The sequence below is a fragment of the Epinephelus moara genome, chromosome 12 (assembly GCF_006386435.1).
Source record: "Epinephelus moara isolate mb chromosome 12, YSFRI_EMoa_1.0, whole genome shotgun sequence".
NCBI classification, from domain to species: Eukaryota; Metazoa; Chordata; class Actinopteri; order Perciformes; family Serranidae; genus Epinephelus; species Epinephelus moara.
In genome coordinates, this window is record NC_065517.1 from 26059039 (window position 1) to 26085973 (window position 26935).

At 42.2% G+C, this 26935-nt stretch overlaps 1 protein-coding gene across 1 annotated transcript in view; it reads right to left on the reverse strand.

Annotated features, from left to right (window-relative positions):
- syne1a (spectrin repeat containing, nuclear envelope 1a) overlaps positions 1 to 26935 on the reverse strand; it is a 101224-nt gene that overhangs the window by 41088 nt on the left and 33201 nt on the right. Inside the window, exons 19-43 of the mRNA XM_050058563.1 lie at positions 26594 to 26740; positions 26151 to 26276; positions 24373 to 24549; positions 23954 to 24219; positions 23538 to 23694; positions 23032 to 23430; positions 20266 to 21873; positions 18431 to 18768; positions 18157 to 18301; positions 17623 to 17841; positions 16234 to 16514; positions 15302 to 15467; positions 15037 to 15192; positions 14541 to 14693; positions 13559 to 13741; positions 13235 to 13372; positions 12503 to 12688; positions 11272 to 11394; positions 10209 to 10391; positions 8682 to 8825; positions 5839 to 6069; positions 3591 to 3731; positions 1209 to 1322; positions 648 to 809; positions 5 to 199 (exon numbers count right to left, since the gene is read on the reverse strand). Coding sequence (XP_049914520.1) covers positions 5 to 199; positions 648 to 809; positions 1209 to 1322; positions 3591 to 3731; positions 5839 to 6069; positions 8682 to 8825; positions 10209 to 10391; positions 11272 to 11394; positions 12503 to 12688; positions 13235 to 13372; positions 13559 to 13741; positions 14541 to 14693; positions 15037 to 15192; positions 15302 to 15467; positions 16234 to 16514; positions 17623 to 17841; positions 18157 to 18301; positions 18431 to 18768; positions 20266 to 21873; positions 23032 to 23430; positions 23538 to 23694; positions 23954 to 24219; positions 24373 to 24549; positions 26151 to 26276; positions 26594 to 26740 — 6138 coding nt within the window. The remainder of the gene's footprint in view (positions 1 to 4; positions 200 to 647; positions 810 to 1208; positions 1323 to 3590; positions 3732 to 5838; positions 6070 to 8681; positions 8826 to 10208; positions 10392 to 11271; positions 11395 to 12502; positions 12689 to 13234; positions 13373 to 13558; positions 13742 to 14540; positions 14694 to 15036; positions 15193 to 15301; positions 15468 to 16233; positions 16515 to 17622; positions 17842 to 18156; positions 18302 to 18430; positions 18769 to 20265; positions 21874 to 23031; positions 23431 to 23537; positions 23695 to 23953; positions 24220 to 24372; positions 24550 to 26150; positions 26277 to 26593; positions 26741 to 26935) is intronic.

The following is a 26935-nucleotide window of genomic DNA, read 5'->3' on the forward strand; positions in this document are numbered from 1 at the left end:
ACACCTCCAGCAGCTGCCGTTTCCCAGAAGCCTTCATTCGAATGGTGGCCATCCTCTCTCCCAGCACAGTAAGAGTAGACTGCAGAGCCAGTTGGTCCCCAGCCTCCCCATCGCTGTCACTGTCTGCCAGCTCCTCAGAGAAACACGTCTGTAACTCACCAATCTCATCCTGCAGCATCAGGATCTCATCCATCAGAGCCTGGACAGACAGAGATCAGAAAAGTGTGAGAGGTGGAAGAAAGAACAAAAAAGAGAGTTGAAGAAGACTGAAATGTTAAAGGAAGAGACTAAAAAGGAAATGGCTGCATTAAAAGAGGGTTTGTCCAAACTGCTTGACAGTAGTGTTACAAAAAGGAGCTGTATCGGCCGTCACTGTGAAGTTGGCATAGCAACGGAGAACAGTGCCATGCAGTCTGTGCAACCATTGCACGGGCCAGTGCAATATTAAACCCCTCAATCATTCTCTGTTTTCTCAGAGCAGGCTTGTCTTCAGTCAGCTTTGTGTTTCCCCCGAGAGATGTCATCTGTCTGCCTTTAAGTACTTTCAGTGTCACTATCTGTATTACACTCCTCTCTTTTTCTATATCACACACATGAACACAACTTCCCCAATATCTCCAGACCTCTCTGTCCCCCCTCTCTCTCACCTGGTGTGCAGCCATCTGGCTCTCGGGGCTCTTGTTAGGCTCCAGACCCTCATTGAGTGCTCCTTCTATGGACTCCATTTTAGTGGAAATGGACTGGAGGGACTCCTGATAGTGTTGCTGCCGCTCCAGAGCTTCATACAGACTCTTTTGCTTCTCGTTGATCTGTGGTTGGACAGAAGCGGTAGAAAGAAAAAGAAAGACATTAATGATGAGAAGGGGAGTCTAGGGGAAAAAAGTCCAGTGATAGTAGAGGGAGTTGGAGGTATATTTGGATTTCAATTTAATATAAGGTCAAGCTTTAGTACCAGTTTGGCACCAGTGTACTTTTAACTGCCATAACTGTCATAACCCTATTAATTGGCACCCTGTGAATTGTGCCGACTTCAAAATTCACATGAGGATTTCTTAAATTAAAATCTGTAGCTGATTCTACTGGTCTAGTCATACCACTAGATTTGTTGAAGCAAATGACCTAGCTGTGGCATATAATACATATCACAGTGCTGCTTTACTTTTTCATGTGAATTAATGTAGTTCATTGTAGTTGATGATGTGACATACCACGTTCTTGAGTGTTTCCCAGGATCTCTGCAGGTCATCGAGGTTGGCAGCACTAGTCTCCATGGACGGGTCGTACAGCTCCTGGAGGGGCGCTCGGCTTAAGGCACCTCGACCCTATGATGCAACAACACAGTGAGCGTAGGTCTCTCTAGTGTGTCAGAGCGATGTTCAATATATGGTTGAACGGAGTGTGGTGGTTGTAATGTGTCCTCCTCAAACATACTGTCAGCAGTGAATTTGAAAGGCCACATTTGGAGGAAATATGTCCACATCTGCTGTAAATACAATTCTGGACATAAATGCTAGTTTCTAACAGATTATGCACTCAGAAATAAACTAATATAGACAGTTAATATAGACATATAAAATGGTATATTAAAATATACTTGTAACATATATACTACTGAAATACTATAATTATATTATTATTATTTTATTACTAAAACTAATGTTAGTGTAGCTATTGGCATCACTGTTTGCCCTGTATCGCTCTCTGTCTTTGTCTCACTCGGTCTCTCCCTTTTTTTATGTATCATTTTATCATATGGATTAATGTAAATCTATTATGTTATTTTGTTCTGTACATTCGACACCTATTGCACGTCTGTCTGTCCTGGAAGAGGGATTCCTCCTCAATTGCTCTTTATAAGGTTTTTACCATTTTTCCCCCCGTTTAAAGTTTTTTTGGGGAGTTTTTCCTTATCCGATGTGAGGGTCCAAGGACAGAGAGATGTCGTATGCTCTAAAGCTCTCTGAAGCAAACTGTGATTTGTGATATTGGGCTTTATAAATAAAATTGAATTGAACTGAAGTTGAAATAAAAATATCTTCAACCTGCTCTAATTGTTTTATTGGAAATACAGAGGGGTCTGTAACTGATCCTGCTCTGCTTCTGCAAATCCTCCTTCCGGTAAATGTCTGTGACTGTGATGTAATTAATATGAATAATTGATTAATAATTAATTTAAATAATCATAATAATAATGATAATTATTATTATTATGTCAAGGAATATTCTCTTCTTTTGGAAAATGAAAAATTCAATAAAATGTATTTAAAAAAAAAATTCTTGGTTAAGGTAGGTCACACCGAAATGTATCTATAACTTGTGAGTTAGATCTGCTTCGCTCTCTGTCTCACTTCAACAGCATCTTGCTAAGGTCCCATCAGATAAATTTAAACTCTTTCTTTTCTCTTTCTGTTTCTTCTTTCTGTCACTTTGTTTACTGCCTTCGACCTTATTGATTTTAGTCAAGTTCAACAGTTAGACTCACATGACATATCACAAGACAAACATACTGTATTTACATTTCACAATAATAGCTAAAGAAACAACCATGACATTTGCTGTTTCTCCCAGAACAACAAAGACTTCCTTTTTCCCTGCTGCACCATCTTAAGTCATAGATTGCACAAAAAAGGTCCTTTCTACCAGTGATTTTCAAAGTGGGGTCCTGAGACCTCCAGCGATCCAGTGAAAGGTTTTAAGATTCATCAACTTATCATAATAAAAACAAATATTTTAACTTTTGAAATCTAAAAAAGTAGTAGTAATAGATTATGTTCTAAGGAAACTACAACCATTCTTTTGTGTTGTTCTTTCACATAACTAGAGTTGTAGAGATGTACAAAATATTCTACATCAACTGAATCCAAAGGACATATACAAGGTAGTATTCTCTATCTTGTAAGAGGTTCTTGGCTGAAAAGAGACTGAAAACCTCTGCATTATGTTAATTCAGCTATACTAAGAAAATGACATCCTCTCATTCACATCTCAGCAAAAAAGCAAGTGGCAAACCAATTTTCTTCAGCAAAATAAATCTGCAAACATAAGGCTGATAAACAGGGAAAGCAGGGGGAGCATGGCAACTCTCCAGCTGTTTCCAACATCCATTGTGTTGACAGTGGTGATGACAGGGACTTTATTGTTTGGTGGTGGCAATGGAATGGGATGGGATGGGGTGCAGAGTAAGCCTGTCCATTTTAACAAGTCATTGAGCCACATATTCAATATTCAAAACTCTACCAATGTAGGCTCACTTGCTGCATAACAAAAGCTGCACTGACACTTATGTACAGGAATGTCACTGGGTAGGAAAACATCTTTAAGACATGTTCATCTGCATTGGAAAAAAGTAAAATAATCTCATGCCAGTGTCAAAAACAGCTGTTTTAAATAAAAGATAATAAAAGAGACAAAATATTTTGTTGGTGACTCATTAAAATGGACATTTTTTTGCTGCACAGGTTGAAGTGGTGGTCTCTTATGATGTTAGACCAAGAATTTCAGATGTGAATTGGTCAGTGGTAGTATGGAAGCTGGGCAGGTCAGGTAATGCTGGAGGGCTCTGGAGGTAACCAGGGTGGGGTTTGCAGTACCTGGTTAAGAGGAGCATCAGCGTTAGCCCCCGGGGAGGGGGAGCGGCAGGCAGGGGGAGAGGAGACCTCGCTGTTGGTGCCCTCCTCCCCTGACTCCTCCGTCACAGGGGAGAGGAGTGTGTGGCAGCGGCCGGCTGTCATCTGACCCCACATACACACCGCACATCAAACACGCACACATCAAAAGAAGCAGGTGGAGGAATAGGGAGGGGGACCAAACAGAAAACGCCCGGATCAAAGGAGTGAGGAGACAGAAAAATGAGGAGAGAGAAGAAGAGAGCATAAAAATTAACAGGGGGAGTGCAGGTTAGGCAGATTGCAGTGAGCACATTGCTGATTAATTAGACAGTGAGTAATCGAATAACACAGAGAGGAGACCAGTTAGATCACATTACTGCTGTTGACATCAAACACCGCATTTGCCATAGCACAGCATTTAGGAGACATAATTTATTGCAGCATTTCTCTGAGCTAGCAAATGGACAAAGATTGGATTCCACTGGCAATGAATGAGCCACTCAGATTTTCTTTACAGGATACATCAGGGGAAAGGAATGGCCATTACCAGGAAGTTGAAAATCACACTTTCAGTGAGTACACACATAAACGCAGTGCTCTCACCACACACAGATACTGTAAAGTTGCAGTTTCTGAACCACAGTAATTTCCTTTCCATCACAGACACACTTTCCGTGTGAGTGGTACTGGGGCATTATCCATATCACAGATTTTAAAGTTATAATGTTTTCTTGGATACTCAAACTACTAGACATATTTTCTTTAAGAACTAGAAAAGACCCACTCATACAGTCTGATGCATGAGCATGCTGAAAAATGACATTACAGGTATGTTCAAAGGGATAAAAACACTATATTAACAGTAAGAAGAAGTCCTGAGAAATCCAGAGGAAGATCAAGGCCCAAACTTAAACAAAGCATAGCTAAAGCATTGCATAGCTTACAGCGGCTGGACTGGTGAATACAGCAGCAGCAGCAGCAGCTGTCCTAGAAGTAGCACAGTTGTCTGTGTGCCTGCATGCTTCAGTAGAGAGGCAGAGCAGAAATGTGAGCCAAGCCCTACTGGGCTGCTTTTTGGCAGTTAATACAGAACTTGGCCGACTGACTCGGGACCTTATTATATTCGGAGGACTTTTTCCCGGGCTTTATGATGCAATGCAAAGCAACCAAAAGCATCCGCACACCGGCATTTGTCGGAAACTCAGTAGTTTCACATGGTGAGATTACTTAGAACCTGAGAAGTACTGCCAACAAGGACACGGTAACAATGACACAGAGCTAAACATGCCACACAATAACAAATCAAGGATATCAGCAGTCCTGCACAGCAACTCCTTTATGCCATAGACACACATTTATCATGCTCTGCTCACACACAAACACACACACATGCAGTAATATCCTGTTTCCTGGCCTGCTGAGACCAAACACACCACAAACAGCAGAAACAGAGGTAGGAGGCGAAGAAATCTGAATCACAACGAAAGACACAGAGGAAGAGGGTAGTTTCTTATGTGCGAACACATGAGAAAAATGAACATCAAGCTGAGGATGACATACTGTAGCAGCAGGCAGACAGAATCGGGCTAATACGGAGCAAAGTGAAGTGACACAGCACAATGTCGATGCAGTAGTGCACAAGAGGGGAAAGCCAGAATAGTAACACTTGAGGTATAAGGAAGATGAGGGAAAAGACGTTATTTCTGTGCAGTACAAAACACAAAAAGAAATAGGAAGAGGATACTAATAGAGAGAAAAAAGCCTATTCTGAACCTCTCTTATATAGATGCACATGAGGCCCTGCAGCCAAATTTAAAATTAAATGTCACCCCAGGGGTCCACATTTTGTGAACATGAAATTGAATTGTACCAATATAACTTTGCAAACTGTTACTGGGAAATTAAGAGTACTTGCGTCAAACCTGTAATCATAATCATATTATCCTCAGACACCCTCTAATTTGGGATAACTTTAAGCTAATTACACTATTGTGGAATGAACTGTAAACGCCCTCTACAAACCCTAACAGGACCCCTGGGGTTTCCTGTATTCCACTTCAGTGGTCTGTATAGAAATGGAGAAGGGCTAAATGCTTCACATGCAAACACACACACACACACACACACACACACACACACACAAACATGGGCCAGACGGGCATAAAGCCATGCAGCATGTACATGTGTGAGTCTCTGGGTGATTGTGTCCAAAAAAGGCTTTGCCACTCACCATGACGACAGAGGGGTGTGCTGGGAGCTGCTTGCTGGCGGCGGCGTTGCTGGTTGCCACAGAGCTGGGCAGCTCCTCATCACTCAGCTCGTCCACGCCGTCTGAAAGGCCCTCCACCTCGTTGACCGTCAGCAGCATGGTGGCATGTTTGGCTTTCACCGTCAGCATCTTGCACTTGGAGTGGAGCGAGGCGATCTGCTCCTGGTAGCCACGGATCTTCTGGGCCAGCTCCTGTCAAAACATCCCCCACAAACAGAAAACACCACCACCCCCAGGGTCAGGAGAGTGTGGTTCAGTCCACAGTGGAAGATCAATAGTTCCTGGTTAAAAGGATCCTGAAAGAAGGGGGTGGCTGAGTTGGTTCAGCTTTGAATGTGGTGCCGATGTGAGAGGAGTAAGTGGAGTGGACGCATTCTCTTCTCTCCCCGGTCTCTGGCTTTAGGCTTCACAGTGTGTAAGCGTAGAAAGAGAATAGCACTGCCTCACTCTCTCTCCCTTTTTTCCTCCGTCTCTCTCTTCTGTATCTCTGAGCCAATCAGAGCAGCACAGAGGCGGGTGACTCAGAGCAGCGGTGAAGCCAACAGACAGGATGTTTGGTTGAGAGAGAGCGAGACCCTCGCAAAAATAGTTCAAAATCCCTCAGACACTCCCTCTCGTACACATATACAAATGGCAAGGAAAAACAGGAAGTGATCTCACTGCCTGCACCCCCCCTTCCTCTGCCTACAGCTTCCCTTCTCCACCAATCCTCGGGACAGAGTCCTCTCAATAAAAGAGAGTCGTAAGGAGAGAGGGAGTGTTTAGGGAGGACGACAGAGATGGTGTCAAATTACAGCTATGGTATGAGCTGCAGGCCGGGTCCAGCTCCTCCTTCCCTCCTCCTCCTCCTCCTCCTACTCCCCCTGTCCCGCAGATGGTCAATGCACCGATAATCAGGTCATGTGACTGACTGGGCCAGTGGAGTTGCAGCTATTTGCTCAGCTTAGAGATCAAACTCAGACATAAACACAGTGCCATGCCAAGTCACTCTGCAGCACCGGAAGGACTGAAGTAACAAGAAAATATCTACAAACACCTGGGTTCATATACCCCCTGTCAAATATAGAAGGTAGATAAAATCTGCCAGAACCACACAGGGAAAATCTAAATGTAATATAAAAATGTGTTGCCTCTGGAGAGATTTGATGTGTTTCTCTGCAGGTCTTTTTACACCCCCCTCCTTTGCGATCTCGCTCTCTGCATGGGAGATCAAATACACTTACTCAGCAAAGTAAAACTCCAACATGGAGTGCAGGCCTTACCTAACGCAGGTAAAAACCATCTACACTGCATCAGACAAGAATCTATGCAGATAATATTTACATGTACCATCAGATAGAAGAGGAATGTGCGTGTGAGTTGGGCTTGTAGAGGCACAACATTCTCCAAGAATTGTTGTATGAGGTGCATGGCTCTGATAACACGATGTTAAAAGCAGCAGTATTTAGTCTGGGGCCTTTGGTGGTTTGAACTAATGATTTTAATGCCTGTACTGTCTCAATGACTAAATTACAAATGCTCAGTCTAATTCAGACATAAGGGTTGCCCACAACTTCTCTGAGACATACAGTATATTTCCTGCTGCCTCAACTTCTCGTTTTACGTCTTACACTGTTACAACGTGCAGGAAATACATAATGACTCAACCTCCACTCTCTGATGTTGACCTCATTAGAAAAGCTGTTTTTAGAAATAAGCATAGAATCGTCTTTAAATGTCAAATGACGAGCCTTTAATGCAACTGACACCTTGAATGTTGTTGGAGCTCTGAAAGAAAAATGCTGTCAATCTGTTATTCTGGTTTGTTTGAGTTTTTATAAGATTTCCAACGTGATGCATCTACAGTCAAATCTATAAAACCCCTTTAAGTCCATGTTGCTTTGCTGTCATTTCACAGGCTATTTAGACAGCTTTATTGCCAAGCTTTGCAATACATGAATAAGGAATGTCAGTGAATAAAGACTAATCTTTAAGTACACTTTAGGGCTAAAAGTGTACTTTTGGTCATGGGCTATTTTGTCCTTTGACCTTAGCTTCCATTAAAGGAAATTGTCATGCTACAGCATACAATGATATTTTAAACAGTAGTATGCCTCAAACTCTGCTGCAAAAGTTTGAGGTCATGGTAAAAGAAGTATTCAGATCCTTTACTTCAGAAAGAGTACTAATATTATGCTGTAAAAATATCCCACTAAAAGTGAAAGTCCTGCATTTAAAAGCGTACTTAAAGGGACAGTTTGGATTTTTAAGGTTGTATGAAGTACTTATCCACAGTCAGTGCATTTCCTACAGTACATGGCAGTCAGCAACTCCCAGTTTGGAGAAGCAGGCAGGAGTACTGACACAGAGTCTAAAGCTGTCAGGCAAATGTAGTAGAGTAAAAAGTACAATATTTACCTCTGACATGTAGAGGAGTAGAAGTAGAAAGTACCATAACGTGGAAAGTTAAGTACAAGGCTATTTCCTGTGTCAACATGACAAAAATAGGCCAGTAAAGAAATGGTTTTTCTGAGTTTGGTGTGGATGAACTTGACTGGCCTGCACAAAGCCCATCCAACACCTTCAGGATGAAATGCAGCGCCAACATTGAGCCAAATCTTATCACCCAACATCAGTGCCCTAATTCACTAAGACTATTCATGGCTGAATGCTAGAAAATCTCTGCAGCCAGGTTCCAAATCTTAGTGAAAAAGCCTTCACAGAAGAGTGAAGGCTGTAATAGCAACAATTTCTAAATGCTTGAGTTGGAGCTTGACTTATGTTTTAAAAACTTTATAAGAGACAAAGTGTGTGTCTTCTCTGACCTCATGGTGATGTATTTGAGCCTGAAGTTCCTGTATGTTATTGGTGGAGACTGGCCGGTCCTGAATGATGCGATGAGCCTCTTCTATTAATCTCTGAAGGTTCTTAACTTCCTGTTCGTACTGCTCATACTGCACCACAGCCTCCTGGGAAAAAGGGAAACATATAAAATGTGATATATATTGTTGATCTCTGAGGGGTGATGAGCATTTCTCCTGCCTCCCCTTCCAGGAAGGTCAAAGGTGAGTGTCACCTTCAGATGTCATCTGAGTAGAGTCATTTCTTTCACTCTTAATGTCACACATGCTTTATAGGTATCAGGCACTTCAATTTATTCCTTTGTAACACCATTTCAAGATCATTTTTAACCAGATTTCATTTCAATTTGTTAGACGAATCATCTCTTTCTTATTCAAGCAATGCAGGTAAGTATAACTGTATATATGTGGTCTCGTGCAGATGTAGGCTTTATGTAGGAATATTACTATTAGAGTGAGTTAGGTTAATCTACATTTTACCAACAGGTAAGTGCAAGTATAAAGTAAAATAAAGTATGAGGTTCAGTGGTAGGGTTAAACATTTCTAACATCAGAAGTGTGGACTTTTATGCAGAAGAGCTTGACTCAGTTTGGGAGAAAGAAAGAAAGAAAGAAAGAAATTAAGATGCATACATGAAATAAGATAAATAGGTTTGTGTCAATTAAGACTTCAGAAATTCAAATTTCAGACAATTTAATGACTTTTAGGAGCCTGCAGACACCCTGTTCAAATATACAAAATCAAGAGCATGGACATTTTTGCATTTTCATACAAAAACAAGTCATTTGAGATGTGCTGATATTAGAGCAAGTAGGTATGTTAAAAAGCTCTTCTGCTCGTTCTGGGCATCTAAAGCCAGTACAAGCTAAATTTCCATGATAACATTCATAACATTGTCGTTATTGTGTTTAAAACATAGATATGAATATTAGCAGTTCGTCTCAACTATGACCCTGGGCCACGTCAGATAGACTCATTGTTTCAAATCTTGGTGTGTTTGGTTGAAATGGCTGAGATGCTTTACGTGTTTGTCCTCCTCAGATAGTCACAGAAGGTCACTTGCTTCTTCCTCTAAAGGCTAATCTTTGCTACAATGAGCTTAAAAGCAAAATCGGCCCAGAACCAAAGGATTGAAGGATAATACTGGTCTGATGGGGGCTCAACAAAAACACACGCATTCCTGAGGCGGCCTGTTTTGACACTGCCGCCTTTAGGGAGGCAAATGACGAGTCAATGTATAACTATGTTACTCTTCTGACAGGGCAACAGTGACCAACTAGACACCTCAAATGCTTTAAGCCATGACGATTTTTGGTTCTACGGTGACAGAAAATTTTGTCGTTTTGGTGGGAAAAAACTAATAAAGACAAGGTTACCAAACAAACACTCTCGGGGGTAGGGCTTTCATCACATTGATTGGTAACATAATACATTACATAATACATAATATGTGGCAGCTGACCAACAGCAACATGAGGACTGCAAAATACCTGCAGGATGTTGCACTGCTGGATGGTGGTATGCTGCAGTTGGCTGGCCTCCTGCTGCAGAGTCTGAGCTGTGCGGCAGATAGGCAGGCTGGCAACGACCTCCTCTGGTAGCCGGAGGGCGCTCTGACACTGCTGTACTGCCGCCACCTGCTGCTTGAAGCCCTCCATTTCCACCAACAGACGCTTATGAAGGAATGAAAAGGACGTTAGAGAGGAAGGAGGAATTGTATGGTGTGTGATAAAGTAATACTGTGTTTTCAGAGTGGTTATATTTATTTTTTCCTGCAGGCTGACAGATGCAGATTGTGTGGGGATTTCATACTGCAAGTGTGAGTTGTGAGTGTTGGAGATATCAGCTGTAGAGATGTCTGCCTTCTCTCCAGTATAATGGAACTAGATGGCTTATGGTGCTCAAAGTGCCAAAAAAAAACAAAAAACAAAAACATTTAAAATACTCAACGTCAATGTCTCTTTCCAGAAATCATGACCCACTAGCTCATAATAATCCATAGACCTTGTTGGCAGTTTCACATAGCACTGCACAGAAGGAAGTGTGCATCTATTCATGGGTGACAGGCTTGTGCTTGTGACAGCACAAGATGTAAACATTAATGCCATCCTCCTCCGCTGAGCTGTAACATTAGCAAGCTCAGTGGTGCGAGGTGAGCTAGCAGTGGATACACACTTCTTTTTGCACAGTCATATAGAGAGATGGTGGGTGTAGTTTGATAGACAGAAAATACTTTCGACATGAAACTGCTCACAACAAGTTCTGCAGATTATCTTTAGTAACTGGGTCATGATTTCCAGAAAGAGACATTGCTGTTGAGTTTTCCAAATGTATTTGTTGGCACTTTGAGCACCACCATCTAGTTGTATTACATTGGAGAGAAGGCAGCTATCTCTGTGGCCGATATCTACACCACTTGGCAACTCAAACCAAAACAACTTACACTGATAAACAGTACTACAAATAAGAACAAAAATGTGTATTTTTGATTTGGGGTGAACGGTCACTTAAAATGCTGATTTTAAACGAAGCATCTTAAATGTGTGTATTCACCTGTCTCTGTGTGAGCTGTTCCCTGAGGCTGAGCCTGTTGAGGTCGGGGGACGCAAGTGTGATCTGGATCTGGTCTACAGCAGCATGGAGGATCTTCACCTCTGCCTCCAAACGCAACATGTCCTAAAAGATAAACAGACAGATAAAACAAATCAAAGAAAAGCACACACAAGAGTAGGAACAGTTTATACTGTATATATATATCATATACATATAATGTAGCTTATACAGGGTGTCTACACATATCAGACACTTAAATGTAATGCTTTTTAACACCCTTTCAAGATAATTTTCAACCAAACTGAAGAATTTGGGACAAATCATCCTTTTCTTATTAAAGTATTAGAGGTAAGTAAAAAGGTAAGTTGTATATATGGTTCTGCGCAGTGGTAGGTTTTATGTACGAATATGATGTTTACAAGGAGTAAGTTTAATTTACCCATTGCCAATAGGTAAGTGCAAGTATAAAGTAAAAAGATGGGTTTAAAGATTTGTAACAGCAGAAATGTGGCTTTTCACGCCGAAGAGTTTGACTCATTTTGAGCAAAATAAATTAAAAGATGGATGAATAAACTTAGATAAAATCCTTTTTAAGACTATTCAATGACTTTAAAGGCCTAATGCATATAAAATCAAATTTAAGACATTTTAGCTGACACACAGAGGAAGAGTTTTTTCAATTCAGTTTGAGCCATAAATAAAAAGGTTGGCATCTCTTTAAAAACAAAACTCTTCATTTGTAAATTCTGATTGACCAAGATGAATTTCATGTGAGAGGGAATTAAATAACCCATCGCTACAAATAAGGATTGTGCTATGTCTACTGTAGACCCAGAAGAAAAAAATCCGAACTCACTGGAGGAATTGTCAACAAAATTTCCAAACGCCCAATGTTATTAGCAACAATCAGCAACAGACTGTCATCTGGGCACCAGCTGTATGGCAATCAGATTAGTTTAACAGATTACTGCTGCAAAAGCTAAAACAGTGCATTCCATTATGATGGTGTAATGCAAGATGAATGACCATAAGGGGGCACTGTTGGGTTGTAGCTCTAGTGTATTTGACTCAGTCCAAAGGGATGTGTACCAAATGTTTGGATTTAGGAAATTCAATTGTCTGCATTTCCTAATGAAGATGATTTGATCAGAGAGCCCTAAAACTATTTAGAGGTGAAGTATTATTGATGTCTTATTCCCGTAATGGTTGCCACACAGTGAATGTTGTTTACCTTTGCTGCATCCTGCAGACTCTGGAGGCGAGTCTTGGCAATTTGCTGCAGCTCCTCTGTGCGTCTGCTGAGGTGTTTCACCTGCTGGATCCACCCCTCTGTCTGCAACACCTCCCCCAGCTGCCCCTCCCTCTCCCCCATGGCCTCCAAGTCGCCATGGAGACCCCGACACTCCCGCAGCAACGCCTGTCACCATAGGAACATAAATTGCAAGTCAGAGAGAGGAGCCTTTTGTACGTGCAATTACACTAATTAAGGCCGGCCAACACAATGTACAGTACATGACATGTCACTGAGAAATCAAACAAGTGTGTGAAGCTAATTAGCTGTTAATTTGTGGGGTGTCTTCAGATTTTAATACTGGACATATTAGTATTTATTTTTGTGGAAAAATAAATGTCTAATTATATTTTTCACAAAAATAAAGACTAATATTTAGTAAATGGACTTGCACTTCTACTCACACACACATTCATACACTGGTGGCTGGGGCTACCATACAAGGTGCCATCTGCTACTCAGTTTTAAACATTCACACGCACTGCAACTAGGCATTCAGTATCTTGCCCAAGGATACTTTGACATGCAGACTGGAGGAGCCAAGGACTGAACCCTCGCTCTACCTCCTGAGCCACAGCTGCCCTGATTTGGGTCCTGGGATTTCAGAGCCCATTTTTTTCAGACATCTTAAAGTCATTCTTGCTACCTGCTGTGTGACTCATTAAGACTCACCTGGTGTGCTCGAATTTGCTCCTGCAGCTGGGACGCAGAGCCCCAGATAATGCCACCAGTGACCAGAGCTTCTGCCTTTTCTGTCCAGCCCAAAATGAATGCCTTCATACCCTGATATTCCTCCACCTGCCTCTCTGCCTGCTCACAAGAGACAGACCAAGACCAGAGGAATTAATACAGAAGAAATAATACCATATCAAATAGAATCACCTGATATTGGCCACTATAGTCTGATAACTATATAAAAGATTTGTTGTTTGATCATGAAAGCAATATTGGCAACTTGAATAATATTGGAAACTGAATTTAATATGGATATCTCACCTTTTTCAGTCTGTTGGCTCTGTCCTGGACCTGCTGCGTGGTGTGTCGCTGCACCTCTGTCAGTTTGGCCACAGCATCGCCCAGCTGCTTACACAGCAGAGGGTTCTGCTCCCCAAACTCCTGCACCGCTACTCCTAACTCCACCAGAGAGCGACCACAGCAGTCACACTCTTCACAAAGAGCCTGTAACAGAGGAGAAGAAGTAAGAAGTGGAGAAAGATAAAAGAACAAAGAGAGTTTACGCATGTGTTAAAACTAAAAAGTGAACTTCAGTAAACCCTCCATCCCAGGTGGCTATCTTTGTCTGTTTGTGCTAAAAAAAAATCCCACTCTACATCAGTGGTCTTAACCTTTTTCGTGTCAAGGACCCTTATATTAATACACATTAGGCCACAGACCCCCCTTTGACACCTATGTTTAAGGGATTGAAAGATCCTGAAGGTGGAGGGGGGACAATTTACGGGTCATGGGAGGAAAGAGGATGCAAGGAAGCATAAGTTAGCATAATGAAAAAGCACCCTTACTCACGCTGGGCTCACTTCTAAGTGAAATATATACTGAAAATAAACTATTCCCCATCAACCTACCAGCACCTATAAAGCTCCAAATTTACCACTTTATATCTTGTTTCATTCGTACAAAACCAAGCTGTGGTTTTACAGGAGAGCAGTGATTTATCAGTTAACTTCAGACGTGCTGGAAAAACTACTCCTTTACACACTCTTGAGGCCTTAAGGATCTACAGATGGGCAGAGGAGTGAGAGAAGAAAAAAGTTGGGGCGACAAGAAAGAGAACAGGAGGGAAGGGGCTCAGACTCCCATCTGGGATACTTCTCTCAGAAGTGGGTCACTGTTGAAGGCAGAATTCAGTTCATGCCATTCCAACTCTCGCACACTCATTAACCTCAACATCTGCAAAATGAATAGCCAATTTAACAGGGGTTAATTGCTTGTTAATTAGTCAATCTGTCTGGTTGATTACTTTGGTCTCTTCTTTGGCCTCCTCCAGGTCAACACCCTTGTCTTCCAATTTCAGAGCGATGGTCTTCAGCTTCGCCTCGATGTCTTGGAGTCTGAAGCTGAAGTCTTCTTTGACATCTCTGGTCTGCTGCACCTCCCTTTCTCTCGCCTGGACCTGAAGCAGATGGCAGAAATACAAACATTTAACTGTGCTGTCAAAACATAAGCCTTTAACAATGCTAAATGATAAAGGATAATTCAGAGTGTACTCTCTGGACACATTAAGAGCCCTGCTGCAGGAAAGTAGTTGTACACGAGACTGCAGTGTAGAACTCATACAAGTGAGTGCCAGTTTTACACTGGTACATACAGTTATATGATCACTTCTACAGTTTTTATTTTCCATGTAAGAGTGTTCTTAACACAATAAACCTACTAAACAGCCATTTGACAGTCCTAATGAGTTAATGAAATTGCAACATTTCATAAAATGTTAAACTGTAGCCAGGAGAGGTCACCTGGTCTTCAGCGGAGCCCAGAGCCAGAGCCACCTCAGCCAGCTGCATGCTGAGCTCAGAGGGCAGACCAGCCTGGAGGTCCTGGTACTTGGACTGCTGCAGCTCTGTCATGCGTTCCACACTCTGGCGCCTGCTGATGACCTCACCATGTGCAGTCTACAACACAAACAACATCACGTGATAGACTGTTAGGACATGATGCTGTTTTTATGTCTAAACAAGTTAGAGAAACCAAACCAAAATATTGCTGTGTGTAGTGGCCTACCTCTAGCTCTTGCAGCAGTGAATCCAGGTCTGCAGTGGGACTCAGCAGTAAGCCACGAGTATCTTGGATCCATCCTTTGACCAAGCCCAGCTCCTTCTCAACCTCCTCTCTCTCCCTCAACTCCTGGTGTACCTGAGCCCTGCTGGCTCGTACCCGCAACACGAGGCTAGGTAAGACATTAAGTAAATTTAATTTAGATATTCATTTTATTTTTTGGTCCCTGCTTTTTACTAAATAATAGGTAACTTGCATGGAAATAAATAAACCACAAAGAAAAAGAAAGCTTTTTGTTATCAAAGTGAATGATACATATCTGAAGCAAGCACCAATAGATTTCTAGAATAAAAATGACAAACGATATAGTAAAAGATTCAACACAGAGGGGCTTGAAATCCTAAGTGAGAGTTCTTTAGTGTGATGGGCTGCAAAACAATTTGAATATTCACCTACCTGAGTAAAAGTCAAGCGGAATCAGATTATGTTTTAAACGTGTATGTTCTCCGACAAAATTTCTTGTTCATTCATTCATTTTCCATAACTGCTTATCCTGTTAGGGGTCATGGGGGGGTTGGAGCCTATCCCAGCTGACCCTGGGCAAGAGGTGGGGTACACCCTGGACAGGTCACCAGACTATCACAGGGCTCACACATAGACAGACAACCATTCACGCTCACATTCACACCTACAGACAATTTAGAGGATTAACCTGCATGTCTTTGGACTGTGGGAGGAAGCCGAAGACCCCGGAGAAAACCATGCTGACATGGGTGAACATGCAAACTCCACACAGAAGGGCTCCCCCACCCTTGATTTGAACCAGGAACTCTCTTGCTGTGAGGCAACAATACTAACCACTGTTCTCCAAATTGTGTTATACAAGATTTAATCTTGTTTTTGGTCAGCTGCGACAGCCACAGCACTGGCTCACTCACCTGTCATATTGCTCCTGCATGCTTCTGATTTCTTGTAGGCAAGGTGTCTCCTCATGTCCATTCTCTGTCTTTTTCTCCATCGCCGCCTCCTCCTCTCCTCTGAGGCTGCGTGTGTGTTGCCCCAGCAGGGCCAGGATGGACTGCTCCCTCTCCACCTCCTGGCTGAACGAGTCATGGTACTCCAGGAGGCTCTGGAGCGCCGCCCTGGTGGCAGCCTTTTCAACTGTGCTGTCTGGGACACGGCTGTGGAGGTCTTGGGAAACTGAGCGCACCTTCTCCATCTGGGTGAAGTGCAAAGATTCAAGTTCAGATTTTAAATTTACTGTGAGTAGATTAAAGCTGGTAAACATGGATGAAAACAATGTTGAATTTAAAGGGGACCTATTGTGCTTTTCCTTATTTTCTGTCATATATATATTTTTACAATGTCGGATGTTCGTACTAGTAAACGTGGCCAAAGTTTCAAATAATTAGGTAAACGTATGTTGAAGTGTGACCCCACCTGTGACATTATTTCATTTCACAAAGTATCTTTCAAAGTTCTATCTACACTATACAATACTCCCTGTGATAGTCGAAGGCAAAAAACAAGAGTGTAGAGACTCAAGTGCAGAGAATGACGTCATGTCCAGTTGAACAAAGGGGCCATAGAAAAACAGCGGACAACAGGAAAATGCCACATATGAGGAAGTGACCACCATTCCTTACAGTTTGACCTAATTTCCCTTTAAGGAGCAGTGCTTTGTGGGAACTGTTGTGAGCTAACAGCGATCACACTTGAAAGAGGTCGAAAGGCGGGAAAATGCTTCATGACACAGTGTTTTGGCAGGAGCAAACAACTGGCTTGAAGCCTGGAGTTACATCACAGCACACCAACTGGTATTCAGTAGTTGCTGCGTTTGACCTAAATCTGTAGAAGCATGAACAATTTTCTAGACTTACTCTAAGTGTCATGTGAGTATAAACAGCTTCTGGGGCCTGTAGGCACACTGATGGTTGGTTTTACACTGTACATGGGCATTAATGAAGTACATTCATGACACATACAGTATGCACTTGAGCATGCAGAGCACACACTCACACAGCGAGCCATGAACAAAATCACCAACAAGTGTACAGGAGATTCAGAGGTTGCCTTAACTAAATATTGACTGCATTTCTTTTAGGAATAATGGAAAAATCTTAAGTTTGACACATTAGAAACACTGGGGGCAATCCACACCCCTGTTCAGGTGGTGGCATGTGCATATTAATTAGCTATTAAATATGTCTTATTGTCATTAAAATATGAAATTTAAAATGACAGGTAAAATTAGATTATGGTGTAATTTTTAAGTCTTTGTAAAAATGATGGACAACAAGAAAGTTTAACACAACTGCTGCTCTAACCTTGTCAGTGAAGTTCCTCCACTCCCTCGCAGTGTCCTCCAGTGCTCTCTCCTGGGCTCGGGCCACACTGCGCAGCCGGGTCCACCGCTGCCACAGTGACGACACTGAGTGGCTGGTGACAGCTTTGCTGGACTCCGAGATGATCTGCTCTAACTCTGTTGCGTTCTCTTTCAAAGCATTCAGAGGCAACTCTAGCAGGTCGATGTGAGCCACCAGAGACTACAGCCAAAAGATAAAGACAGATACACGCAAGATATTTCATGAATGCAGTCTTCTGAAACATTTATACTATGGGAAAGTAATATTTTCCCCTAAAAGAAACAACTATGCAGGCGCACGAGAGAACAAGGAATAATGCACAAACTCTCAACTGTTTAAATATTAATGTGCATCTGCTGCCATGACAAGAACAAATGTTGGAATTTAATATAACAGCCACCTGGGACTGCACATGCAAGCTAGACGATTTATACAAACGTCAGATAATCTTTTTCTACAGTATCTCTTTTTTTAGACTGTACAAAAGTGTCCCACCTTGTATCTCTGACACTTTTCCTCTGCCTGCTGGATGCTGACAGCTTTAGCTGTAGTGAACATGGCCATCTTGCCCTCTGCGTCATTCATCTGTTCAACTAGCATCTCTTTCTCGTGTTGGAAGGAGGTCCATAACGCTGCACAACTGAAAACATTATACAAATTACAGATTACTACTGAGGGGGATTTACTATTAAAATATGCATCATACAGCCTGCACATGCCAGCTGTGTATACATATATTACCTGGCTCCCCATTAACATTACTACACACCTCTGAAGCACATCTCTGTAAGTATCCAGGTGCTGTTTGACTTCTGTGTTTCTCAGCAACACTGCCTCAACTTTTTTTCGAAGTTCGCCCATCGCTCCTGCTTCCATAAAATCTTCCAGCAGAGGATCCAAAGTCCTCAGCTCCTCTAAACCAGCTGTGAAGCTCTTTTCCTGGGCTGAAATGTCTTCCAGGTCCTGCGCACAATCTGTCTGGTTCTCTAGATCCACCCCCGAGCTGGCCCTCTGGAGCACAGCAGCAGCAGAGTCCAGACATTTCTGCATAGACTGCAGAGATAAGTGGTGCCTCTGGACCAGGGAAAGGGTTTGATCCACAGCCAGCTAGAAGACGCAGAAGGTGATTTCATTAACTTTTGGTGATTTCTACGTGAATTTCTCCACACAGATTAAGTTAGGAATGCATGCCTTTATCATTACAACAAGCATGATCCTGTCCTGTGTTGGGGTAAATACTCAAAAATAAATACGTATTATACATCACTCCTTAGTCTCACAAAAAGTAATCATTACTTTACTTAACGTTTATTACACTTCTAACTACATTACTGTACTGTAACGACATTGCCTACTACATATTGTCATGTAATTGCCAGTTAACAATATAACGCTAAATCTTACATTTGAACACATATCCGCACAAATCTCTGTCCTTATCAGGAGGACATACACAAGATCTTTCTTCAATGCTCTTTAATTCAGCAATGCCACAAAGTCTTCAGCGGAATTGAAAAAAAAAACGAACCAAAGAGCACTTGGCTGAAAAATGACATGGCAAGAAAAGGCCTCACTGCGTGCCTCAGCGAATCAAGGTGGCACTGGCAGTAGGCTATAACTGCCTTAAAACAAAACTTCAATCAATATTTAAAAAAATGTAAAAGAGACTGGCCTCCCTAACACTTCGTAGTACAAACATTAATTACATCAAAATTATATATATATATATATATATATATATATATAAATGAAAAAAAGAAATATGGCCATTGAATTATGACAGACTAAAAAGGAAAACTAAACAGCGTTGCTTTTGTCGCCACGTTTGAGAATTTATTTCTATCTGTCCATTATGCATAGACTGTAACTGAGGAACTTATTTAACGCAAATACGACATTATTGTTGGATTAGTAACTGTACGTAAGCCACCTTCTGAATGTAATGTGATTACAGTAATGCATTCCTTTTTTAACTCGTTAAACCCCAACACTGGTGCTGTCAGTAAAAATAGTAGAGTACACTATGTCTGCACATGTATAAAATTGTCCTGTTCCAGAGCTTTCCTTCAAGTTTTAGTACATTGTACACCTCATTTTGGAATCCAGGTTTTTAAAAAGCTTTCTCTCAAAATGGCAAAGGTCAAAATTCTCCTCAGTGGGAAATCAAATGCCTATTATTTGCACATTTTCTCTGCAAAACTCTACTGATTTAAGATAGCTCTGCCATTTCATTGTAACTATTACTTATTATTCAACATAATAGAATCTTTGGGATATGGTACTTAAACACATTAAATCCCCACAACAGTTATACATTAATAATAACGTAAGTACTTATTCAAACTTCATGGAATCTCTTGAACTGTCCTTTAAATATTTCAGCTTCCCTGTGCCTATTAATATTGATGGTATGGGCAGACAGGAGATGGAAAAATAATATTTAATAGGTTCCAGCCAATAAATGATGGAATAGATTCATGAGGAGTTCAGGATATTGACTATATCGGCTAAGGCGGTAATTGATCAGATTTATATCAATTAGAAACATAAAGCGATAGAAAATGTCTCCATGAGTGTTATTTCTGAATTATAATGTACACATACCTGTTTTTTGCTAATTCCTTGTTGCACTTCAGCTCCCAGCTTTGCCATCTCCTGTAGTTTCTCTTCTATGTGGGCAGGAACAGGTTTTTTTCTACTACAATACCTTTGCTTCTCTCTGCTCCCCAAAGCATCACCTATCCTAAATCTACTTTTCACTTCCTCTTCCACGATCTTCAGTTTCCGCACTTCTTCATACACCCTCTCGATTTTGACCTCTGACAGGGCCAACGGCTCTTCCAACAATTTGACCTTGATAGTCTGCAGCCATTCCAACATTTTCACAGTCTCTTTTGTGAAATCTTCATTCTTTGTCACCTTCTTTTCATTTTCATCAACACAACATTTTACTTCACACCGTAAAGACTGCAATGATTCAAGCTGCAGTGTAGTTTCTTGAAAGGCAGCGGGATCAAACTTCAGGCCAAGGCCCTTAGTTTGTTGGTTACATTCTTCAACTTGAGAACTCACACAGTCCAGACTCTCAAGCAGTAAATAAAGGCTTGTGATTCTATCCATGGCACCGATTTCTGCGTCTGACTTCAGTCTGACCAGTTTCTCTTTCACAGACTTAAACTCTGAGTCCAACTTGGCGGATACTCTGTTGTGTTCAACCAGTGTTTTCAAGCAATCATCCAAGTGCTTAATTTTCTGATCGTTTGTCTTTTTCAGCGTGTTGTGGAGATCGACCAGCTGCTGTGTCTCCTCTGCTCTGTATTGCTGACCCCTACTGAGAAACCCCTCATTTTTGCCATGCAGTTCTCTCACAGCAGGGCTAATATGGAATAAACTTTCATTAATACTTCTGTATTCATTAATTAGACGAGCAAGCTCCTCATCTCTAATACTGATAGTCTGCTTCTCCAGATTGTCAAACTGCTCCTGAAGCTCCTCCAGTGCATTACGAGTGATATCAAAGAAAGTGCTGAACTCTTTTCGCTCTAAGATTATTTGTTGGACTCTGTCTTTTTTCTCTTTGGCTAGAGCTAGGATGGCGTTGTACTGCTGAGGCAGGGCATTGAGCCTCTCATCTAGGTAGCAATGATCAATCTCGTTCAGAGTGGGGAGGATCTCCTGCCCTATTCTTTGGACAATGAGAAGAAGGTTCTCGTACTCTGAAGCTTGTTCTAGGACATTCTGAAAATTAGACAATTGTGTTTGCAACTCCGAGCTATCGTCAATGTTGCTTAGATTGATCTCAGGGAAGGTGATGGCGTCTGCTCGTCTCAACCAGTGGCAAGTCTTATCCAGGTCAACCTGGAAGTACTTCCTGGAGGTCAAGGCTTTCTCTAAGTCTGTGAGACGCTGTGTCGTCCTCTGCAGGGCGGTTTCAAACACTGACTGCAGATTCTCCAGTCTAGCCAGTGTTTCTGCTCTTTCTTTGTCACTGGCATCTCTCTCTAGCTCTCGCCCTTGTACCCAGAGAGATGCCAGCTCTCTCTGGTATGCTCGTAAACCACTCTGGACACCCCGACAAGCAGCAACCTGTTTGGCTAGGTCCTCAGGGAGAAGTGCTATGTGGTCATCTATCAAAGCCCTCCTCTCCTGTTGCTGTACCCAAGACAGTGCTCTCCCCAGGCCTTGAAGGAACTGTGTTCTCTCTGTAAAGGCCTAGAAAGGAAGAACAGACATTTATTTTCTAACAAAGGTTTAACAGCTTAAAAAGATGTAGCTTTTTTTTTTACAAACCAGAAACCATGGATTACCAGAACCATCTGGAATCATGGACCATTATGAAGCATGAGCCAATGATGTAAGAAGACGAAAAAGGACTAAATCACAGTGCACAACTCAAATAAGCTGATGGGTTCACATTTCACTGGAGTTGCACTATGTATAGATTTCATGTGACAAATAAATAATGATGATGATAGCAACCAAATGGCAACCCACAGGGCTGAAAAAATGGAGCCAATGCAGAAGTGCCAAAAACTTGCAGTCCCTCCATTGGCCTCTTCAGGCTGGCTCCAAAAGTGAGTCAATCCTCATGGACCCCCATGTTAAAATGCCAGACTTTATAGCAGAAATAAACATGTTTGAGTCTGCTACAAAGATGGTTTTGATCTTTCAATATAGCTCACCCATTTAGTTTTTAGTAAAGCTTAAAGTTATGCATAATCAGTGGTGTGGCTGGTTTAATGACAGGTAGGTGACATCTGTTTACAAGTCGCTACTACAACGACAACATTGGTTACTTAACATAAGCAAGGCGTAACCCCAGATTCACAGATAATACAGTAAGTGTAGCTGTAGCTGTAGCTGTAGCTATTTCATTGTGTTTTCAGTTCATGAAAGCTAATTGTAACATTTTGGTCGCCTAGAAATGATGTATAAAAATTGGTTGTACTACAAGACCCTCGAAGGAGTTGGATGTTCAGCTTTTCTGGTAACTACATTTTGTTATAATGATTTTAAGCCATTTTCAATAGTAAAATTTAGCATTAGTATTATCACAGCTAACCTTAAATGCAATGTTCTAACCAAGCTAGCAGCTAGTGTTAGGGCTAGTTCCACCCTCTCTTTCAAATGGTCACTTCTTCAAAATACTAAACTAGCTTCAAAACGGGAGTCAACAAACCAATAGGTGATGTTACAGTGGCTACGTTCATTATTGTATGCAGTCTATGGTAACAACATGTGGTTATCTGACAGTCACTTTTTTGGATCACCTGGTTTTCATGTTACCACCAGACTATCAGAAGAAAGTTAGGTCCTTTAGGACATCATTAAAATTCTACTTGCATCCAATACAAAAATCCAGCTGTTTACCTTGCTGAGGTACTTCCTCCTTTGGGCCACCCGAGCCCCCAGAGTCTCCACTTCAGTCTGGGCTTGTTCAACGAGCTCCTGCAGGAATCTCTTCTCACTCAGCCCCAGTCTGGAAGCCACAGCCTGTGCCTCGCTCACTGCCTGACCCAGCAGCTGCTGACGGGCCTCCAGCTCCACGCACACACTCAGGTGGTCAAACAAGAAACTCTGGGCCAGATCAGGGGGTGGGCTGGTTTTCAGCGCAGAGGTAAAAGCAGGCCGCTGCTCCTCCACCCACTCCCGGGCATCCCTCAGCTGGGTTTCAACACGAGCAAGATCCTCTAGTGTCTGTGCAGAGTCCTGGATCTTCTGTTGAATCAGGGTTTCAAGCTGAGCCCAGCGCTGCTCTAGATGACCAACCTAGTGAAAAGCAGAACACCATATAAAACTAGACCCAATACTTATGTGCTATATCAAAGGTTTCCCACTTAAGTTGCAGCTGAAGAACTACGAGAATGGAGCTCTACCTGTTGCTTGACCAGCTCCTTGTCTAGCAGGCTAAGTCGAGGGAGGATAGCTTGTTTCTGGTCTCTGAGGTCTTCTAGGGTTGCTCTTTGCTCCTCTAGGTCACTGGAGAGCTTCCTCAAAGCCTCTAGATGCTCACTTGTACTCTCTGTGTCAGCCCTGGGTACACACAGGCGCAGGTTGAAGAAAATCAGGTCTATACAGTAGTATAGTAATAAAAGATATACAGTAATTGTATTGGCTGAAATAAAGAGAGAGCAATGATAGTAACACCAGAGGAAATTAGTGTATCTATAGTAAATACTGTATATAGAGCCTTGTCAATAACTTAGTACATTTTTTTGGAAATTAATGTTCACTATGTGTAAAATTTTACACAAAAATGAAACATCACAGCCTCCACAGAAAAGCTTGATACCTGGCGAGGTAGTCCCATTCCCTGGAAACTTGGTGGAAGAGTTCCTCCACAGCAACAACAATCTCCTGGTACTCCCCGCTTCGCTGCATGTCCTCCCCCCGCTGAGACTCCAGCTCCTCTGCCCGCTGGCCTAGGTCCATCCAGCTTCTCCTCAGTCTTCTTATCTCCTCCAGGGCAGGAGAGACCTGTCCGTCTGTCAGCCTACCAACAGCTTCATTTAAATGGGTTACCTCAGACTGTCTCTCCCTAATCTGCAGAAGGAATTCCTGTAAGAAAGATAATGGATTTTCACTGTCACACTGAACTTGAGTTTGAGTTTAACTACTTGTACAAATTTTACAACAAAACAGTGTTGTTGTAGGATAAAATAATAAAACAAAAAAACATTGATCATTGATCATTAGCATACAAACACAGACCTGTGCTTTGTCCAGGTGGTTCTGTGCAATCTTGGGCTCCAGCTCCGCAGGTCTTCTGATGAGGTTCTGAAGTTGCTGCTCTGTCTCTCTCAGCTGAACCTCCAGATCTGCCTTCTGCTCCTCAACGTCCCTCCAGCTGTCTGCGACCTCCTCACAGAGCAGCATACGCTCTTCAATCTAGACACAAAATCAATTCATTCATCAAGTATTGTGTTAAACAATATATTCATTTTTTTTAAATTTAGGCTTGTCACAATAATAATCTCAAACCTTTTCATTTAAAGTTATAGTGGGTAATCCTGTTCAGAAACACTTCTTGTTATACTGGGTGAAATGGTCTTTCCATCCTGAGAGTAGTCAATACATACTGTGTTCAGAAAAAGGAATAAAAAAAATCAGACCTCTGTGGCAGCTGCAGGCCTGTAAAAACTCTGACCAATCCCTGCCATTCGGTGCGAACTGAAAGAATCAATCAGATGCCTTCGTGTCTCGTCCTGCCCGAGCCCCCCTCCGTCCCTCCCTCCCTCCTCCCTGTGTGCACTCATCACGTGTCATCATTGCTGGAAATATTCAGCACACTCCTCAGCAGAAATACCGAGTTAGCAGGAGTTTGCTGAACAATGGCAGAGAAAATGCAGCCAAAAGTACCACTTCCAGCGTTACTTGTAACGGCTCGCCCCGCTAAACAGGCTGAGAAAAGAAAGTCAGAGGCAGAAAAGGCTGCGACGAAAAAGGCTTTGGATAAAGTGAGAGGACAAACCAGACGTCAACATCGGTGCAGCTTTTGAATGGTGGAGACAACTGAGGGAGCTGAAGGGCCTGAAAAGTGATGCAGAGGTTGCTGTCTTTTTGTTGGACAGGTAATTATTTGTTTGCTTCAGGGGGAATTGTTATTTTACTCGGCTCTCCTCTGCCCTGCTGACTTCTACTGCAGTGCAGGATGGGCGTTCAAGTTTGTGGGGCCGTGGCTTTGGACGGAGCACTGACGGGAGGGGGAGGAGGGGGTGGAGCTGAGAGGAGGTGCCGCTTTCAAATCTTGCTAGCTCTCTAACATTACCAACTATAGCTTTACATAAATGTCTGTTAAGTCATTATCTATCGTCGAATAAGGTAACATAATGAGGATCGAGCCTATAGCCCACTGATAGAAAGACTTGTAATAATTATATATTTGCAGTATGATAAACCGAGTACAGAGTGTAACAGTTTGCAGGAAAATGCTGTATTAATCAAATGCTAATGCAAACCAAATGTTTCCTACCTTTGCAGCTTCACATTAAAAGCATTCAACTAGCAAAACACAGGCTGACTTTTATTTTGAAACTGTCAGGAAATGCAATGTGTTTTTCATTGAGCTTAGCAGTTTGCACTATAGTTCAGTCCTTTTTGGGTTCTGTTGTGAGCAGCAGACCAGTTTGAAATATTGCAGGGAGCAATAAAACAACAAGGAGCAGCCACAGTGAGCTGTTAAATGAAGCGCTGTAGGCGACAGGCTGCACACCTCCAACTTAGCGAGGTAACCAACTCCTTTCACTACCCTGCTATCCATAGACTCATGTCATGTGCAGCATGTAATCAGGTCACAGTTGCTCACAGAATGATGGGAAAAGACCAATCATTGCCCGACTTCTTTATTAAAATGACAATGGTTTGATTTGCTGCTCCCAGAACTCTGTGCCCTGTAGTATTAAGCCGCATTTGCTGTTACTACGGTAACTACAGGTGTCACCAAATCAACCGGGACTTAAATCGAGATTGCCACTTTAAAGCCAACTGACCTGCAATTTGACCTGCTGGATAGCTGCTGCTGTCCCTCTGACCCTTGGCTCGGACAGGTCACATGCTGAACACACAAGCTGGAGGTAAGTGCTGGCCTGTTCCTGTAGAGCACGCTCCTGCTTCACCTGCCAAAAAAGGAGCATGTTAATGATTCTATGGTTTTATTGACTGATCAGTGATCATATTTCTTTAGGACAATCTGCATATTACAATTACTTTTCCTGCATTTTGCTTCCCAAACCAAAAACATACAATAAAGCAAACTGCCCATGAAACTGCTATATGACAGCCATGCATATTAATACTATTAACTCAGATATTCAAAATTTCAAGGGGCAACACTACATTTAAAAGGGATCAAAGCGAGCAACTTATCAGTCATGATGTCCTTGCAAAATACCAAACTCCTTGATTTTTTAGGAGTGGGCAGTGGCTTCCTGACCTGCTGTAGAGCCTCCTCCAGGCTGAGAGGAGGATGTGCAGGAGGCTCTGGTTCCTCTGAGACAGAAGTCAACCAGGTCTGGCACTGCTTCAGTGTGTCTTGGAGACTCACATGTCTTTGCAACTCATGGTCCAGACTTTGATACACCTGTGAGACACGAGCAGATAGTGATGAACGTCTGGAATTGAACACACACAAAAAATGTCCACTAACAAAATTAAAGCAGACACATGCAATAAGACACATATACAGTGGAACAAACTGTAAATGCTGTAGGTTAAGACTGCTAGGCTGCCAAGCTTTGAAGCAAGTATAGCATGGCCAAACAAAAAGAAACATTAA